Raw genomic sequence first — 18,641 nt, 5'->3', positions numbered from 1 at the left:
TTCTCGCGTAATAATATAATCCGAAAGCGTGAAAGTGGAAAAAAATCAACTTATTTTTTTGAAGAAATTAAAAATATTAGTCTACGGAAATAAGGTATCGAAAAATACGATTTACTAGAGGTCTCCATCGATTTATAGACACTGAACAATTTCTAATTCCGTAGTGCACAGTTATAGTGAGCAGTAGTTGGCTTACATACGCCTATGATTAATTTTCATCAGAAATAAATAATAATATGTGTCTTATAATATTCTAAGTGTTACTTATGATAGGAGTTAGGTAGTCAGAATTTAAGGTATGTATGGTCAGTGGAACGGAGACATAAGATTTAAACTAATTTGTAATGAACGTTTTAGACCAATAATGAATTGGTCTTCTCTATATATTTAAGCGATAATTGTGCGGCACGTGGTATTTAGACGGAAAAATTTAAGCCATCAATGTATAGAATGAAGAATAGTTTATAGAAATAAGGTCAAACAGATTTTTCCAAGTCTTATGTCCGAGTCCAAAAATACATACGTGGTCATTTGTAGTTAGTTGAGCTATGCAGCTGATGGATGTGCATGCGGTTAGTGTATCGTCATTTTTTAAAATGATTTTATCAAATGATTCGAGCTGACGTCATTCTTTTTCATTATAATTTAGTGTTTTAATTATTGATCATCTTTCAATCTGCAATATTTCGTTAAATTATCAGTTCATTCTACCATGTTTCAACTGTACGGTATTTCGGCTGTATGCCTATTGTCTTCTTGGCTGCTAGCAATGCGAACAGATCGCGCAACTACTGATTATTAATCTTAGAAAATTCTTTCCAAAGGCAGATTCAAGCGACGAATAACTTTTGGCTCTGGGATGCAATGCTCGCGTAGAAAAAAAAAAAGATTAGAAACCTATGTCTTCTTCACTCAATTTCAAAAACACCCTCTTTGAAACATTTACATCAATTTATTGCCAATTTATTTATTGCACAAATTCTAAATCGATTCGCTCATTCTAATAAATCAAATACGATGTACTATACGTTTATGCATCTGTTTCCGAAATTTCGCGTACGCAATTATACACAGGACCGTAGCTACCACTTACCTTATTTTTATTTTTTCCTCGTTTCCTTTTATTCCATAATTTTTTTGTTTTTAATTATCTCTTTGTTTTTATCGTGTGAAATGAATTGAGAACATAGCGAGGCTATACGGACTGAATTTTGAATAATAAATTTCATTCTTTTATGAACTGAAGTTACGACTGAGAATGGTCTGTAGTTAGAAGATTGGGAAATCTGAGAAGTCATTCGATTTGTATATTACCTGTGTAAATTTCTGTATATAAACACCTTGATAATATTGGTAAATTTAATAAATGTCTATGTGTTATCATTAATGCGAGAACAAGTGAGTTTATGATTTCGTGTGAATATATAATGAAATATAACCGCCGAAGCTATGAAATCGGTTTGCCGTGCGAAATAGTTGAACTTCATAGTTTCGCACATATCTGGATAACTATGCTGATATTCCAATATTTTAAATTCGTCTACGCAATTTGATTCTTTCGTAATAATTTTATTTTCAACACAACTGCAGTTAAGGTACACGATATATTAATTTAGCCATGAATAATTTCCACAACCCAACTTTACAGCGAAGTTTCCGAGTTGTCGCTGTTATCGTATATTTACTTGATTATTCTTCAGTCGGGTTCCATGAAACGCTATTTATATCGACCGATAAATTGAAAGAATTTGACCAAGGTATGGTACATTTGAAATGAAAATACTGGGCTATTTTGGACGAATATTTAGAACACATTGGAACTTGTTTACCGTACGGTTTATACGGGGCTGTACCGTCGATTATATTGATATCTTGTTTTATATTATAAAAATGTCTTATCCGGGAAATTCTAGCCCTTTACACCATCATTGAATCAAAACGACTGGGAAGTTTGTACGTTGATGCGGAGATCTTTGTTCCCCCTGTTGACATATCCATTGTTGACCTTGGTACGCATCCAGTGTTCGGCACTCGAAATACCGAGCCTGATTCGGTATAGTGCCTATGATTGACCTTCGCCGCATTTGCCGATGCCGTGAAATAGTTGCTCCTATGTGAGTTGCAGGAATTTCCAAAGTTGAACTTGACCGCATTCGACGGCAGTCTGTAATCAATATCTACATTTGTACATGGTTCACAAATTCAGTGCACAGTTCATCGAATTGGCGTTATACCAACGAGAAGATTCTGTGCATAATTCGATATATGTATATGGAAATCTGTGAATTCGTGAGGGTCGCAATGCGATTTTATCTCACCTCTCCATAAAACCTTGTCGGCTACGCGCGGATGTGGGAACAGTCGTCTTGCTGTTGATGTAATGAAACGGACCTTGCTGCCTTTTCTCTAGGGCGAACCGCAGTTCCATTACCTCCTGTTCCAATTTGCGTATTTTCTTCTTATCGTCTGATTTGTCCTGTTTGTACTTCTTGTGTATCTTAACAATTCCCATTTCCATGTTGTTGTAAGCTTCTTTGATGTATACGTATTTCTCATTCTGAAATATGATCCATAACAGTGATAAGCCGATAAATAACGATCTTCAACATTCGTGCTTCAAAAATGTACCGACAAATTATGCCGCTGTAAATTCAAACTAACATTCTTAAACCAGGGATGAGTGGAACCACTCATCTCGGTATGAACGGGGCTCTGGTTGAAATAACACAACATAGTTCAACACTTACAATTTCATCGAACCTCTTGATGAATAAATCAAACTGTTCTTCTTGGAATGTAGCGACCCGCATAACTAGAGACGACGTTTCTTTTATTGATTTGAAGAATATTGCAACATTGTCGTTCAATGGTTCTTGAAGGATTATCGATGGAGCATCAGTGGTATTGCAAACAATGCATTGCTTCTTTGCTAAACGTCGAATAAATATAGTTTACTTCGTGGACGAACGAACATTGGTATCTTACATAGATCTGCGGGCTCAATTGCCGATGCTTATCATTTCGATAGAGCATAAGATTATTCTATACTGAAACCATTTTGTATACCTTGAACGATACACCGATCACAAAATATATGTCCACACTCCGTCAGGTTGAACGGCGTTTTGCTGAGATTAGCCTTAGTGAAGCATTCATTACAGCGAATGTGCTTCAACATTTTTGTAGTTTTGATAAGCTGCGTGGACAGATATCCAAAAACCCTGTACCTTCTGTTTGTGTAAAATTCGGACTGATAATCCCAGTAAGGCTGAAAAATGAGTGGAAGAAAAAGTGATCAAAATATTATCGTGCGTGTAAATTGAACTTATTTCGTGTAGGCGAGTTGCGATAGTTAACTTTGGTGAATGACAGTTTGGTCAGTTTCACGCCCAAATTAATGAAGGCAAAATTCGTCGTACCCTGTATGATTTCCTGCGTCGAGATTTGAACAACTTTGTCAGCTAACAGCTGCGGGTACCTTGTTCGAATTCGAAATCGAACATGGCGTCTTCGAGTTTGCCTCGATCCGCCCTACTGCCACGCCTCGCTATCTATTTCCGCTGTCGCGCGCCGCTCTATTTTAACGTTCCAAAAACATTGCGACAGTTATTTCTAACAAAGATTGAAATGCAGCAGGAATATCGCGTGCGTTGACTGAAGACTCCGCGTGATCAAGTTACATTATTGTTGAATGATTCCGGAACAGCGAGCCTTGCACTCTTCAGTTTTCGCACGTTGATCTGTCAGGGCAGTCAGAGTTGCTGAGTTCAGGGTAGTGGTTGGGGCTAATCAGGGGTACAAGGGGTACAATTCGTCAACTGGATATCAACGAAGCTCCCAATAGATTCATGTGTAGCATAAATTCACAGTAAAACATTTCCACCGATTGCAATAAACTATCGGATTTTTCATCCAGTCTTGGTTACGTCCGATAAAATGTCAAGCGAAAGTGTCAAAACGGTGAGTATGAATGAGAGCCGGTTAGGCGTATGATTATTACTTGGTAAACCTAACGCTGTTCGTAGTAAACAAAGGCTCAGTTGAATCGTTTGCAACAAAAATTCAATGGTCGACGGGGTTCTGTAAAGAGAAACAAAAATTCCATGTATTTTATTAACGCCGGTTTGAAGAAAACAGGACATTGACGAGTGATAAAGAAAATGCATCCTGTGTAATGCACCTAACCCCTGGGACATGCATTCCTTCTACATTAGTCACATAATGAAATCAATATTTAGGGTTTTGAACACCCTCACAAGTAATTTCCAACTGGACCATGTAATCCCAGATTTAGCAAACTGATAGTGACCTTTCGTTACCCTATTTTCTACAAATACTTATATACATATATTTCAAATCTTCCAAAAGATGTCTGATATAGCTAATATTTCTTACATTTTAAATCCCACTCACATGTAAAATACATTGCTTCTTTCTCCTGCACTTTCATCATTCAATATTGAGATAGCGTGACTCAGTTCTTGACATGAATATGTTTTTCATTTGTGTCAGTTTGCGAGTCTGGAGACACCCGGATATGTTGGTTTTGCTAATCTACCCAACCAAGTGCATCGCAAGTCCGTCAAAAAGGGGTTTGAATTTACATTGATGGTTGTCGGCGAATCTGGACTTGGAAAATCCACGCTGGTGAATAGCCTGTTCCTTACAGACTTGTACCCAGAGAGAATTATTCCCGATGCAGTTGGTAAGTTTTTTTTCTGGATCCAAGATTCTCATCCGACATAATTATTACCGCCATGTAACCAAAAGCATTTGGGGTAAATCGTGCAAAAGTTTAAGCGCTGAGCGATATTTTTTGTGATCTGCTACTTTTGCACATGACCATAAGATTACCACCCATGCAATCCTGATTTATAACAGCTCGTACGATTGTTCACAGAAAAGACAAATCAAACTGTCAAGCTGGATGCCTCGACTGTGGAAATAGAAGAGAGGGGTGTGAAACTTCGGTTAACGGTTGTAGATACACCTGGATATGGTGATGCCATTGATAATACCGACAGTTTTAGGGCAATAATTCAGTATATCGACGATCAGTTTGAGAGATTTCTGAGAGACGAGAGTGGCCTCAATCGTAGAAATATTGTCGACAATAGAATCCACTGTTGTTTTTACTTCATATCTCCATTTGGTCATGGGTGAGCATTTATTGAGACTCATCTTTCTTGTCCTGCTCATCTCTGGAAATATCGCGAGCTAAACCGCTCATCGAAATTTCATACTATGTTATTTGTTTTTAACCGTAGATTGAAGCCCCTGGACATCGAGTTTATGAAGCAACTTCACAACAAAGTAAATATTGTGCCAGTAATAGCAAAAGCAGACGTACTTACGAAGAAGGAAGTTTTGCGTCTAAAGAAACGCGTCATGGAAGAAATAGAAGGTAGTGGTATAAAGATATACCCACTTCCGGACTGTGACAGCGACGAGGATGAGGATTACAAAGAACAGGTCAGGCAGTTGAAAGAAGCCGTGCCGTTTGCCGTTTGTGGCGCCAACACTCTTCTGGAAGTAAAAGGAAGAAAAGTTCGGGGACGGTTGTATCCGTGGGGAGTTGTAGAAGTAGAAAACCCTGACCATTGTGACTTCATTAAGTTGAGAACAATGCTCATGTGAGTATAGATAATTATCTAAAGGTCTTCCACAATTATTCTCGACGCGCGAATTTCATGAACAAAGAAATCGTTCCAGCAGAATTTTCAAATCCGAGCTGGTAAACTAATTTCATTTTCATGTCTACTGGATTGTGGACCACATCGATACCTTTTATTCGGCATGTTTACAGAACACATATGCAGGATCTTCAAGAAGTTACCCAAGAAGTTCATTATGAGAATTATCGTTCCGAGAGACTAGCTAAGGGAGCTCCAGCCCCACCGAGACGTCAAACGTATGTATCGCCGACATTTAGACACATTTGTATACTGAATGTGGCATATAAAGAAAAATGATTCAAAAAAATTCATGCCATGTTGATATTCGATGTCGGTAAAACTAGTACCTGTTACCTGTTCTATCGAAGAAAAAAAATCCCGGGTCTGACACAGGGAATAATTCCCTGAAGTTGACACGAAAATTCGATTAACGTCGTTATTTAAATAATTGATGTACTCGCAGGATCATCGAGTCTGAAAAAACTACTTCGGTGAATGAGAAAGATCGTATTCTACAAGAAAAAGAGGCTGAGTTACGACGCATGCAGGAGATGCTGGCCCAGATGCAAGCCCAAATGCAACAACAACAGCCTTAGAATTTGAGGCGTGCTAAATACCTTGAGGATAGAATCTCCATCTTGCCAGGTGCCAAAAGTAAAGAAAAACTATAGTACTATCTGAAATTTCGATCAATCACGTGAATTGCTCCAATATTTCTTCTATCCTATCAAAATTCAATCCATATTATAGTGAAAACTTTTCCAGAAAAAAGATTATACGATATAACTGAAAAGAATGTCTTATCCCCGATGGGTAATTCAGAATATCTGTAGCTTTTTTTTTCCTAAATATCAGGTGGAACGTGCACAATGAATATCTGCCTACCTATATTAGAAACTGAACCAAAAAATGAAAAAATATGCAGTATTTTTTTAAATTCTTTACAATTTAAGTATGGAGAGTGCCTTGCTGTGTTTTATTTGTACGAGGTGCATCATTTTGGCACACTTCTTTCACGTAGCCCAGAACCTTGAAATTTTTCTCTCCGATATCTTGTGCTTCTTAAAAGGCTACCGTTCGAAATTGGACTTTAAGATGGGTTGAAAAAGATGCAGAGAAGACCTCGTAACATGAGGAGACTACGAACAATCTAATCGCAATTGCAATATGTAAGACCACATTGGCGCGTGTATAATCGTGCTTAAAATATGCATATAACTAGATAACATTTTGTGTAAGGGAGGTATGAATTAAATTTTCGTATTTCGATATAAAACTTTTCTCATATCAAAATTATGATTAATTACTGCCAAATCGAATCCGAAAATTTTCGAATGTGATTAAGCAAATAGAATCATATTAGGTATTGACTAAATTGCTAAAAATCATTCAGAGTACATACTTAAAGATATTATATATACATATTTTTTCTATAAAAAAATAAATAAAGAATAGGCTACTTGATCGTTGTGAGAACGCATTTATGTAATCATTACTGAAATTTTACTTGTGTATAGGCTTCAAACTATTATGTTTTTTCGTAGGCATATTACTATTTTAATCCTAGCCTTCGTGAAAAGGCTTTTTTTTCTTCCAATTTGTATGCGTTCAATTTTTTCTAATGCGGAAACGGTTATCGCCCATCTTCTTGAAGTGAAATCGATCAAGGGGTTGTCAAATATTTCGCAGACGTGAATGTGAAGTAGATAGGCTTTTTAAGGATTTATAGGAAATTACATTATCAGGTATACATATAAGCTATTTTATTACAGATCGAAAGCTCTTGACAACTCCTCCGTCGAGCCTAGTGATTTTATTATAACACTTGATAAGTTTTCTAATTACAAACAAAAAAGAAAATATATATGTTATATTGACTCGTAACAACGATTACTTTAATGTTTCATCTCCTCATCCCACATCTGTTATTTACATTCGTACAATTGTACAATAAATAGGATCAATTTATCTGTACAAATTCTAAGATTTATGCATATAGTAGTCAATGGCTGTTGAGAATGCCGCAAAACCCGCTGCACCAACTAAACCTGCTTTCACTCCGGCTGAAAATATTTCACAAGATTTAGCAATGATTTTTTCAAAGTGGCAATAAAAAAGGTCGATGGCATTAAAACAAATTTGTCTTACCTCTGAGTCCAATGAGTCCACCGGTCACACCGCCGGCATATGTTCCATTTTTCCAATCAGACGTTCCTCTGTACTGAAAATATAGTCAATTGAAAACTTGCTATCGGTTTCCAAATTACAAGATCGATAATCAATTATCAAAATTTGGATTAGACTCTGGTAGAAATTTTGACTCACCGACTCTATAGTACATTCTACAGCAGAAAAGACACATCCCACAACAGCAAAATTCTTAGCATATCCAACCGTTGTGGTTTTCATTTCTCTGAAGATTTCTCGTGCTGTTTGTTGTTTCTCTACACTGGCAACATTTGGATTAACGCTAGATGAAAAAAGACCGATAGCTGCACCAAGGCCAAAACCTATAGATGTAACAAGATTAGCTTCGTGAGTTTTTGAACTCTGAATTTGTAACTATATCAACTTCATTTAGAAGAGTATGCATACCTAGTACACAGCTCATAAAGCTCTTGAATGCGCAGCTTTCCATGATAGACTCGAGCATTTTCTCTTCGTTTGTCTTGATCCTAACAGGTCCCATGATTCTGGGGATGATGATGTTATCTCTGAATCTTTGTTGAGTGCCGATCAGGTGTACGGCGATCTTGTCCAAGTCAGGATCATTCAGAAACACTCGTTTTTCACCTTCAGGAGGTGGTGGTGGTTTCGGTGGGGTGAATGAAAACATATTTTGGTTGTCAACGGGCACTTTGACAGTAGAAATTTCAGCACTTTTACTCAGTAGATGAACGAAATACTCAGGTCTGAATACATAGCTGTGGCATTGAAGTATTCCCAGAGGTTGCCCTTGATTTTCCAACTTTAGCCTAATTACAAGTTTATGAATGAAAACTTTTGGAGTTCAACCTGCAACTTGGGTGCAAGTAGTAGAATGAATTCAGACGTGATTCAGGCCTGATTCAGGCTGACCAAAAGCACGGGACCAATGACAATTCGATAAAAAAATTATTGGGTCTTCCCGGCAGGCCTGAACTATAATTGGTTAATAGAGTGTGTGTGAAAAATATGTATGTATGGTTGAAGATTTAATTAAAGGACACGGTGACGGTGACCGAACAGTCTGGCAGTCAGCGACAGTCGGCGCTCCATACTCAGTGGCAGTCGGTAGCGAGGTCCAGCCAACGGAGTTTCGCGTGTTGCGTTGTGTCGTGTTGTTGTTAAGTGCATTTGCGAATGGCGATCAGAGAGCAACGGAGTTAGGGCGAAAATTGTACGAGAAGGTCGGTTTACGAGCTGTGACAATGGGAAACCAGGTAGCACGGGGCAGCGGTACAGGGAGCCAAAAGAAAGCAAATGCGGTAGGATCGACGGGCAATGATCTTACCACGAAGAAGGCCATGTCACGAAGTGCCTCTGGGGCCGACATTGAACACACATCGCACACGCAATTTCTGCCCATCGATAAACTTGCCAAGGCAAGTCATTCTGTTTCCACACTAATTCGTTATTATTTAATGAATCACGCGTCACCTGATTGTTTCTAGCGGTATGCGGAATTCGAAATCCTTCCCAATTGAAACAGTCGCCACGCGTCTAACGTTCGACGAGTGCTAATGACAATCAGGTGCAATAGTGACAGTAACATTTGGACATCAGCTGTTTTTACGTTTATTTTATAATTCGGAAACGTTTACAAAAATTAGTGCACACCGTAAATGGTACTAGCATGTACGCACCAGTATCTCAAAAATTTCCGTAGCAGTTTTGTTGACGTATTTTACATAATCTTAATTATTTATTTTTATCACCTCTCGCCGTTGCGCATAGTGCTGAATTCCCCACATCTTTTTCCATCTGTGTTTGAAGGAAACACCTCATAAGTGAATTGACATTGTACAAGGAAGGATTCCTTGAATCCTTAAGACAACTAACGATTCTGACTCCGCGAATCGCACGAAAATTAGAAAATTTTCCACAAAGTTCTTGCGAGTCGCCTTTGCCATAGCGATTGATATAAGCCTCAGAGAAACATTGTTTACCCGAAATTCAAATCCCCAACATTTGAATCATATTCTCAAAAATATGAATGATTTAACATTGATAAATCACAGTCAAACGTCATATTTCTGTCTATCTATAGAGATTGTTATCATCAACAGTTTATCACCTTGAGTCAGCTTTACGGCCTTTCAATGTATCAGGGCTATCCACATGGATTTTTAGTTTCACATTATTATATATCAAGATATATGTTTGTGGAGGTATTTCACTCAATGATCGATCGAAATTATGAATTGCTTTTCAGATTCTTGGGGAACTGTCGCTGCAGGAGGAATCGGTTAATGGAGTGACTGAAAATGTTTTCAGGAGATACATATTCCCTCAATATCCGTCCTTTGCGGATAAGCTATTCGCATTTCTGCATCGGCAGTCGAAAGCAACAGTAGGCCACCTCGGTATATCCGCTTTTAAACAACAAACCGAAAGATTTCTCTCCCTAATGAATGACCAGACTATTTTGGAGAGTTACGTCAAGATGTATGCAAAGGAATGCGCAGACATTACTCCAGAGGGATTGAAAGACCTACTCATGGTGACCTATCAGCTCGCACTGGACAGTGCTACCGGCAAGCAACAGCACTGTACACAAATTCATCGCACAATCGACGCCGTTACCACATCTTGCGTTAGTGTCCGGACAATATTTGAATTGTTCATTTTGTGACCGAGCAGAAACTACATAGTAATTTTTGTTTAGTTTCATGGCAAAGAAGTTCTCTCCGTGAGTTATGTGAGCAACTGGTTATGGCAGCATTGTCCTCGACTGTTGAACGGACTACATCGTTACGTTGTTCATGTTTTTACAACTGCGTACCGAAACGGCCCTGCTTTGCTCTCCGAGGTTCAATCGCAACCACATTTGGAACCAGCCACTCCAGTTCTGGAGCAATCGGTACAGCTCGATGGACCAAAACCTCTCCTGCCACTTAGTCATGTTTGGCTACTTTCTGGCAGTCTACCACCCTGTTACACCCAGGTAAATATAAAAAACTGGATTTTTCATGTTCAATGGTCAAGTTATTTTCTCTAGAACTTTCAGACCTCTGAGGCCATTGTTGCTACGTTGTAATGGTCTTGTTTCGATTTTATACGCTCTAATGTCGTTTGTGATAATACATAAAATCACTTACAGTGCCATGTGAACTTGGCAATTTAATATCGATGTGTTTAGACTGTGGCTTCACCTACGGACGGTACGCAAGCCCTGATAGCAAAAATGGCGGGAGCAACCTATCCCAGTCATTGGACTCTTCTTTATAACAGTGGACAACACGGATCCGGGGCAAATAGGTTCATACACCATGTGCTTGGCTACAAAGGACCCACTCTGCTGTTTCTGAGAGGTGTGAGTCCCGAGGAAGGAGGTGAACAACCTACATACTGCATATGCTCCGCAGTCGAGTGGTGCGAGACTCATCAGTATTGGGGTGACGAAGATTCCATGGTTATAGAGTTATTGCCCAACTTTAGAATTGTGGAAAAAGGGCCGAAACTAGTTTACTTAAATACCATAATTCGTGGGTACCCGCAAGGCGTGCGGGCTGGCAGCGATCCAAGAAATCCTTGCGTTGATCTTGACAAATCGTTTCAATGGCTCAAACTAGCCGGTGTACCGTATCGCCTCGACAGTCTCGAAGTTTGGGGATGCGGAGATAGAAAATCCAGGTAATTATCTTTTTTGGTTCTGAGGAATATAACGAAATTCTTACTTGCTTAAATCATTGACTATATTTTGCAGAGAAGTACAGTTGGAAATTAAGAAGTGGCAAGTTAAAGAAGCTGAAAGGCAAAGGGTGGTGAAGATGAGTACAAGTGACTGGTTAGATCATCCGGATAGATACCTCCTTGAACTGGGTGGAAGAACTACATATAATAATGCAGGTAGCTAGATATCGGGAATTTCCTTAGTCCTGTACATATTGTACATATTGTTATGATCATTGTTATTGCTAATTGATGAGCGGCCTAGTATCCTAATTCATGCAGAGAGACAATATATATTTCCTATTAGAAAGTGGACATAGGTAGTCTTAAAAACCTGCTAGTGCAAGGTCCAATTCTATATGAGTTACCTATACTGTTACAATATATCGATTCGATGTCAAAAACTCAAGCTAAGAAAGACCTAGGATTATTATTTTGAATATTGGTAGCACAAATCCGCACTTGAAGACCGTTTCTTATATTTTTCAAACTTTATCTGCAAACTACTTAATACCCTTGAAAGATACTCAGTATTTTGTTGTCGTCAATCGAAGTATGGATCTGCTGTCATTCTCCCGTCGGTAATATAATATTTGGCAAAAGCACAAAAACATAACTTCTAGACATATATCTTGTATAATCATGTAATCTTGTATATTCTGTTAGATTTTGCGCGAATCGAGAATACCTCTCATATCGGTTCGGTGAAATTTAAAAAAACGAGTTCGAATACGCGATGGTCGCTACGCCCTGAGTCGAGAGTATAGGGAATCTCGTGAACTCATCCACCTATGTCCATGATCTTACTCAAAAGTCTATGCATAAGTATTTTAGCCTTTATTTTAACCGTTAATGTATAATTTTGAGTGCACACAATCGTCTTAATACTTGTCTTGGGTCTCTAAAAAACCCGCTGATATTCACAGTCAAATCTCATGATCGAGAGTTTTTTTTTATTGCTCATCGTACCCTTGACCCCTTAGATAACAAAACTCTTTTTGAGATCTGATCACGAATATCGACCTTGATAGTACTTAACATAATTCTTATGGACGCAATCAACTCATTAATTATCGACGATGTACTTAATGACCTGGTATCGGACATTCCCTGCAAGAGTGACACTATTTTGCTCTGCATTGTAAAATAATCAACTTTTATTCATAGGCGTAAACCCTTTACGGCCCTTCGTAATTATTTTTGACGAATCATGTACTTAATATCTAGTGTACAAATATGAACTATTATTTTTTTTTTATTGGAAGGCATTGCGAAGTACTTTACACACCGATATTGTACGATTCATCCTCTGAGTTTCCTTGTTCATCGGTTCCTTTAGCAGGATCTTTTATACAAATTGTATAGCATAGAAGGAATTTAATATACATTTGCCAAGACAGTATCATACGTCGTTATGCGCCATTATTAAGAATAAAATTGTATTGTTATTAAAACAGCAAGGATCGATAGTAAATTATTGCCTTCAATCCTGAACAAACACGCATTCTTGTTGCTTTCAATAGCGTTTTACAACTCAACAGCTTTTACCTAACATAATACATAATAGGAGGAAAAATGTTGTAAAGTTCAGTATCGGTATTGTATAGTTTTCCAAATTGAAAAGTTGATGTTAGAATCAAAAAGCATGTTGAGTGACGCATGGTAAAAGTTCGAATACCAGAGTATGACTAGTTATGTATCTTAAAAATTGATAGGTACAATTTTTGTGAATAATGCACATGTAATATTGCGACTTTCCATTTCTCTTGAATTGACTCGGGACAACTTGCATCCCGTTTTTCTCATGTCATCAATTCCATGGAGTATCATCAGCTCTATACATAATGCCAACTTTGAACTGTTGTCTTACAGTACAACAAAGATTGGAATAACAAGTTGTTTTATATTATAGAAGATGAGACTCTGTCCTCGGTAGTTCCGTCCTTGAGAGAACAGGAAGGTTTGCAATGGATAATTATCAATGAATGGAAGGTTGCAGAACCTTTCATCGTAGCGATCTGTAACAGTTTAGCAGGTAACAATAGTCTATAGAACTTTTGTACGTAAATTAGAGTTGATTAAGAAGGTTCTAGAAGTTTGTGAGCAGGTGAAATGTATCAAGTCTCAGAACTCTCTGTCCAAGTGGGACAGGTCAGTTAGCGGTGAAGCATAATATCTAATATAGAATAGTATCTGCTCCCATTCGGAAGAGGTGAAAACCGTTGCGCAAAAACACGCCAACGACCACGCATTTTCTATGTATAGCAATGGTACGGGTTGGTTGACTGCTGCGAGTGTTTTCGAAATAACCGCGCTTCCGATTATGCCGGACGACCTGAGCGCGCGCAGATAAACCAACTGCCCAAGGTGGGATGGGACGACCGGTATGGCTGCGGGGTGAGGGAAGGCGAAGGGTAAGCAGCTCTTTTCCAAAAGCGTGTGCCGCCTGTCATCGGAGGAAAGTTCTCTGGCGCTTGATTCCCGCGTTATCGCTCAACGTTCAATCAATAGTAAGATCAATGGCTATTTATTATGTGATCTGTTCTTAACGGTAATTTAAACGCTAATCAGTGGGTGGCTCGGTGGCGCGCGGGAGTGAGAAAGAGCAAATATAAGGGTTGGGGTAGGCGCCCGTGCGTGCGAGAGGGTGCGCATTGCCAAATAAGGCGTTGCAGGGCGGTTTCCGGTCCCAGGCGATTTTCGTGTCGTCATCGTGCCACTTCCCTCTTTGGTGTCTCGAGTCCGCGAAGTCGCAAATCGGGGGCTGAGGAGGTGGAGTGAACGGAAAACTTCTTTAGTTAACCAGTTGACATAATATCTTCATTTTATTCCGTCCTCGCGTTGGGCCAACGGGGACGGAGGGGGATTGGCGGGACGTCTATTTATCATAGAGCTTATAATGCTATTTATAGTGTTGGGGGGATGATCCACGCGTTGACTTTACCCGCGCCTGCTACGTAATAAACTATTTATTACAATAACATTGTAGTCTGTAATAAGTAGAACAAGTACGAATGTATTTAAGGTTAACTTCCGCCACCTATGACCGTTCATTGTTGTTTTTGTTATTGTTGTGTTACAGGTACAGTAGTAGGTAGTCTATTTAGATATGTCTTTTCGTGTGGTGCGAAGCAGTAAATTCCGTCATGTCTATGGCACTGGGTTGAAGCGAGAGCAATGCTACGACAATATAAGAGTCTCCAAGTCGTCGTGGGATTCCACCTTCTGCGCGGTGAATCCAAAGTTCCTTGCCATCATCGTCGAGTCTGCCGGAGGTGGCGCTTTTATCGTCCTCCCCCATAACAAGGTGGGTCGATGTACGTGTGAATTGTGTTTCTTATTCGAATGGCTTGTCGATAAGATTTACAAGCTCCCACATTTTGCTTCATTGGAAGGCCAACTTTGCTCTTGGTCTTAGCGGCACTCCGCTGTCATTTATTGTTAGAGAAATGCAGATATTTGAGAATTTTTATTCTTCATGAGAACGGTATAAATAGGTACAGATCATCTTTAACATGGTGAGTCATGGTTTTGTGATTTTGCAATTGTGCTTCTTGACATTGAGCACCTTGGGCTAATCTTAGATGACCCCGTAAACATCAGGAATATATATCTTACGTTTTGCTGGCAATATTGCCGTAATCCGGTCTTTTCAAATGTCTGGAATTCCAACAATGTGCGGCTGAGTTTCTTTGGAATCAAGCTTCTCTGCATTGAATTTGTAGAAAGATGTTCAGTAAATTATTCAAGAATTCAAAATGATGAAAACTGTTGTAGGAACTCTATTTATTTACCAAAGGACTCTAGGGAGGACTCTATTTATTTACCGACTATGAATTTGAACAGGTGGGGAGGATATCGGCGGATTACCCATTGGTGGGTGGACACAAGGGACCGGTTCTGGATATAGCGTGGTGTCCGCACAACGACAACGTCATAGCCTCGGGATCGGAGGACTGCGTAGTTAAAGTCTGGCAAATCCCAGACGGTGGAATATCTCGCACCCTTACAGAGCCTGTAGTAAATTTGCAGTTACATCAGCGTAGGGTGGGTTTAGTGCTGTGGCATCCAACCGCTTTGAACGTGTTGCTCACCGCGGGCTCTGACAACTTGGTGCTAATTTGGAACGTTGGCACGGGAGAAGCGTTGGTGCGCATCGACGCCCATCCAGATGTCGTCTATTCGGCTTGTTGGAACTGGGATGGATCTCGTTTGGTCACCACTTGCAAAGACAAGAAAATCCGACTACTGGATCCCAGATCCGGAGAGGTTCTCGAAGAAGCCATCGCTCACGAAGGTACCAAAGCTACCAGGGCCATATTTCTCAGGTATTGTAAAATGTTTTCAATATCGACGTACATAATTTCAATTTTTCGGCGGCGCTGTAGAGTCGAACATCTTCTTGTTCTAATTTCTTCTTAGTTTTTAGATATTCTTTGAGAATTGAGTATACCGGATGTGTTTGAGTTAATTGTTTTCAAATACGACAAGAGACCGTAAATGCGAGTCTTCGGTCTTCTAGGGCGTTGATAAGTCGCTGATAAATAACACGCGTGGTCGGGCGGTTTCGTCGTCGCGAGGAAACACGATCTGTGGTTTCACTTCCCTAGGACTTATCATATCGCAAAAGACATTTCCTCTCCGATATTTCATGTTCACATATTCGTCGATTGTAATTATCCAATGCAAACGAAGTCCCTGGGAACGTGACGGTATTCGAATGGTATCGATAAAAATTCAGTCCAGATACGGATGACCGTTGGTACGCTACGTACGAACCAAGGATCGTAGGTAATTGGCATTCAGTCGGCGCCAACGCACACTCTCGCGCATCAATAGCACCTTCGAAGTTTGCCATTGTTGGAGTTCTTACTTGTGTAACTCGTACTTATACTTGTGTAGGAACGACGAGCTTTGCTCGGAATACAAGTACCTCGGTGAGAGATTCTTTTTTACGAGTGAATCGTCTCGGAGAGGTATATTTAATTTAAGCGACTCGAGCCTGAATGAAATTTTTATTTGTATCGCTCGGTTGCAGGGGTGGGCTGGTATTCACGACGGGTTTTAGCAAGATGTCGGAGCGGCAGTATTCGTTGCGCGCCCCTGACATGCTGGGCGAGCCGATAGTGATGGTGGAGTTGGACACGAGCAACGGAGTCATGTTCCCCTTGTATGACCCCGACACGAACTTGGTATTCCTGTGCGGAAAGGGCGATTCCGTGATTCGTTACTTCGAGGTGACGCCCGAGCCGCCCTTCGTACACTACATCAACACCTTCCAAACGCCGGATCCTCAGCGAGGAATAGGAATGATGCCTAAGCGTGGGGTGGACGTCAACAGCTGCGAAATCTCTCGCTTTTATCGTCTCAATAACTCCGGCTTCTGCCAGGTCATTTCCATGACCGTACCCAGAAAGGTATGAAAATATTAATATCGGCATTCGCCCGGAGCGTCTGACTTTTTTTGCTCGAATGAAATGTAACGTCGATCCGTCCACGCAGTCCGAACTGTTTCAAGAAGATCTCTACCCGGATACTCCGGGGCATTCGGCGGCCATTACCGCAGAGGAATGGGAATCCGGGACGGATGCTGAACCGATCTTGATCTCACTGCGTGATGGATACCAACCGGCGGTGTCGAAGGGTGAACTCAAGGTGCACAAGAAGGCCAATGCATTGGGCAAGGGCAGTAAAGTGGGTGTTACCGCGTCGCAGGCTGCCGCAACACCGCAAGCCTCCACGGGGATATCGGTGAGGATTCGTTGCGAAATTATCATCTCGGTTCAACCTTTGGTTACATAAAGTCTGATTGGTTATCCTAGCGATATTTCAGCCTGTGAGAAACATGATTTCGACGAACGCGTTGAAACGATTTGGATACTGTGAGTTTATTCGTCTTTGTGTTATCTAGGAGGAGGTGATCAAAGAGTTTGCGGAAGAAATAAGGAAATTGAAGGCCGTCATCGTTAAGCACGAAGGAAGGATTCGCGTTCTCGAGGCTGCAGCTGCGTTGCACATGAAAGAACAAGAAAGAAACGAGAAAACCGCTTCTCCTACTGATAAGGAGGAGGGACTCTTGGCGGCGGACGAAGTATAATTCACGATCCCGCGCTCATATTTTTTCATTGAATCAGAGAGCGAAATCGTCATATTATTTATTATAAAACAATCGTATTATATTTTGATATAAAAAATTTGTGTAAATATTAGGTACTAGCCGATTTACGCGTTTCGCAGCTTCGCTATTATTTTTATTATTTATTATGCATCCAGTCATCGATTCTTCATATTTTTATTAGTTACCTCCCGCTCGAATCATTTGCCTAATCGATCATCGTTCATCGGTCGTTACCTATTACCGCTGTTACCATAGTATATTATAAACATGTTATAATTTTACACATTATTATCATCATCGTCATTATTGTCATTATCATCATTACGATTATTATTATTGTTCTTCTTCTTCTTTTTCTTCTTCTTCTTATTATTATTAATGTCATGGTCATCGTGATCATCGTTGATATAATGATCATTATCGTCGATATCATTATTATTGTTGTTGTTGTTATAATTATCTATTCTTATTATAATCCGTTCATATCATCGATTGTTTGATAGTTGACAGTGACTTTTGTCATAATTATGATTATTTTTAATTCACATGTCCCATACGCTCGATGCGAGAGTAATTTTTATTAACAAAGAGTGCCTAATTTGTACAGACAATACAATTTGCTGTAATATAACAACAATAAGAGATTTTTCTATGCGAACTTGAGTAGTTATACTTGAGTCCTTCCTAACTTCAGCGATTCGGGAAATATTCCATAAGCCATCAGCAATTTTTCATATTTCCTGATTTCTTTTCGATTTTGAGTAAATTTTTCAATTGATCCGCAAATTACTGCATCTCCTGCCCATCCTGGAGGTTCCCTGTGATCCAGAACCGAAGGTACGTCATCCTAGATAATTCCCGATTTTTTTCTGATTTTTTGCGAATTTTTCCTATTTCTTCCGATGTATTAAATTATGTTTGAATTTGTCCGCCATTGTGACGTCACGTGGTCTGGTCACGTGACCGCACTAGCG

The 18,641-nt window shown here is 39.7% G+C and overlaps 5 protein-coding genes across 6 annotated transcripts; 3 read left to right on the top strand and 2 right to left on the bottom strand.

The window, feature by feature from the left end:
- Positions 1–176: 176 nt before the first annotated feature.
- On the bottom strand, positions 177–3,558 carry LOC105686928 (RING finger protein 212B). Its single transcript, XM_012402203.3, has 5 exons — positions 3,420–3,558; positions 3,067–3,268; positions 2,748–2,929; positions 2,319–2,557; positions 177–2,164 (listed from the first exon to the last, which is right to left on the bottom strand). Exons 2-5 carry the CDS (start codon positions 3,176–3,178, stop codon positions 1,918–1,920), a joined length of 780 nt encoding a protein of 259 aa, XP_012257626.2. The 5' UTR covers positions 3,179–3,268; positions 3,420–3,558; the 3' UTR covers positions 177–1,917.
- A 52-nt stretch (positions 3,559–3,610) lies between these two features.
- Positions 3,611–7,559, top strand: LOC105686931 (septin-1). The gene is made up of 6 exons (XM_012402207.3): positions 3,611–3,960; positions 4,513–4,705; positions 4,901–5,159; positions 5,268–5,633; positions 5,807–5,911; positions 6,139–7,559. The coding sequence occupies exons 1-6, from the start codon at positions 3,937–3,939 to the stop codon at positions 6,269–6,271; spliced, it is 1,080 nt and encodes a 359-aa protein (XP_012257630.1). The 5' UTR covers positions 3,611–3,936; the 3' UTR covers positions 6,272–7,559.
- Positions 7,424–9,334, bottom strand: LOC105686933 (mitochondrial import inner membrane translocase subunit Tim22). The gene is made up of 5 exons (XM_012402209.4): positions 9,169–9,334; positions 8,271–8,650; positions 8,001–8,185; positions 7,824–7,896; positions 7,424–7,738 (listed from the first exon to the last, which is right to left on the bottom strand). The coding sequence occupies exons 1-5, from the start codon at positions 9,219–9,221 to the stop codon at positions 7,656–7,658; spliced, it is 774 nt and encodes a 257-aa protein (XP_012257632.3). The 5' UTR covers positions 9,222–9,334; the 3' UTR covers positions 7,424–7,655.
- Positions 9,335–10,033: 699 nt separating this feature from the next.
- Positions 10,034–14,647, top strand: LOC105686929. The gene is made up of 9 exons (XM_048656003.1): positions 10,034–10,045; positions 10,090–10,470; positions 10,543–10,821; positions 11,017–11,510; positions 11,584–11,726; positions 12,581–12,690; positions 13,422–13,509; positions 13,622–13,700; positions 14,632–14,647. The coding sequence occupies exons 1-9, from the start codon at positions 10,034–10,036 to the stop codon at positions 14,645–14,647; spliced, it is 1,602 nt and encodes a 533-aa protein (XP_048511960.1).
- On the top strand, positions 13,884–18,325 carry LOC105686930 (coronin-1C-A). 2 transcript variants are annotated; one of them, XM_012402205.3, is made up of 6 exons: positions 13,884–14,059; positions 14,632–14,856; positions 15,396–15,877; positions 16,588–16,966; positions 17,052–17,300; positions 17,461–18,325. In XM_012402205.3, exons 2-6 carry the CDS (start codon positions 14,659–14,661, stop codon positions 17,644–17,646), a joined length of 1,494 nt encoding a protein of 497 aa, XP_012257628.1. In that variant the 5' UTR covers positions 13,884–14,059; positions 14,632–14,658; the 3' UTR covers positions 17,647–18,325. The 2 variants fall into 2 exon arrangements, with proteins under 2 accessions (XP_012257628.1, XP_012257629.1); XM_012402206.3 differs by lacking the exon at positions 13,884–14,059 and adding an exon at positions 14,212–14,506.
- Positions 18,326–18,641: the final 316 nt, after the last annotated feature.

Source organism: Athalia rosae, chromosome 5 (assembly GCF_917208135.1).
Source record: "Athalia rosae chromosome 5, iyAthRosa1.1, whole genome shotgun sequence".
NCBI lineage: Eukaryota > Metazoa > Arthropoda > Insecta > Hymenoptera > Athaliidae > Athalia > Athalia rosae.
Note: the sequence above shows the minus strand (reverse complement) of the source record. Positions and strands in the feature narration are given on the sequence as shown.

What these genes read in the sequence shown, in the direction of transcription:
- LOC105686928 (XM_012402203.3), bottom strand. Translation starts at nt 3,178, where the DNA reads ATGTTGAAGCACATTCGCTGTAATGAATGCTTCACTAAGGCTAATCTC. An exon ending in TGATCGGTGTATCGTTCAAG is followed by an intron (nt 2,930 to 3,066) that starts GTATACAAAATG and finishes TTCGACGTTTAG; the next exon opens with CAAAGAAGCAATGCATTGTT. An exon ending in CGACAAGGTTTTATGGAGAG is followed by an intron (nt 2,165 to 2,318) that starts GTGAGATAAAAT and finishes TATTGATTACAG; the next exon opens with ACTGCCGTCGAATGCGGTCA.
- LOC105686931 (XM_012402207.3), top strand. Translation starts at nt 3,937, where the DNA reads ATGTCAAGCGAAAGTGTCAAAACG. An exon ending in CAAGCGAAAGTGTCAAAACG is followed by an intron (nt 3,961 to 4,512) that starts GTGAGTATGAAT and finishes CATTTGTGTCAG; the next exon opens with TTTGCGAGTCTGGAGACACC. An exon ending in ATATCTCCATTTGGTCATGG is followed by an intron (nt 5,160 to 5,267) that starts GTGAGCATTTAT and finishes TTTTAACCGTAG; the next exon opens with ATTGAAGCCCCTGGACATCG.
- LOC105686933 (XM_012402209.4), bottom strand. Translation starts at nt 9,221, where the DNA reads ATGTGTGTTCAATGTCGGCCCCAGAGGCACTTCGTGACATGGCCTTCT. An exon ending in CTTTATGAGCTGTGTACTAG is followed by an intron (nt 8,186 to 8,270) that starts GTATGCATACTC and finishes TTACATCTATAG; the next exon opens with GTTTTGGCCTTGGTGCAGCT. An exon ending in TAGAATGTACTATAGAGTCG is followed by an intron (nt 7,897 to 8,000) that starts GTGAGTCAAAAT and finishes CTATATTTTCAG; the next exon opens with TACAGAGGAACGTCTGATTG.
- LOC105686929 (XM_048656003.1), top strand. An exon ending in AACTACATATAATAATGCAG is followed by an intron (nt 11,727 to 12,580) that starts GTAGCTAGATAT and finishes CGACCTTGATAG; the next exon opens with TACTTAACATAATTCTTATG. An exon ending in ACACTATTTTGCTCTGCATT is followed by an intron (nt 12,691 to 13,421) that starts GTAAAATAATCA and finishes GTTGTCTTACAG; the next exon opens with TACAACAAAGATTGGAATAA.
- LOC105686930 (XM_012402205.3), top strand. Translation starts at nt 14,659, where the DNA reads ATGTCTTTTCGTGTGGTGCGAAGCAGTAAATTCCGTCATGTCTATGGC. An exon ending in TCGTCCTCCCCCATAACAAG is followed by an intron (nt 14,857 to 15,395) that starts GTGGGTCGATGT and finishes GAATTTGAACAG; the next exon opens with GTGGGGAGGATATCGGCGGA. An exon ending in CCATGACCGTACCCAGAAAG is followed by an intron (nt 16,967 to 17,051) that starts GTATGAAAATAT and finishes CCGTCCACGCAG; the next exon opens with TCCGAACTGTTTCAAGAAGA.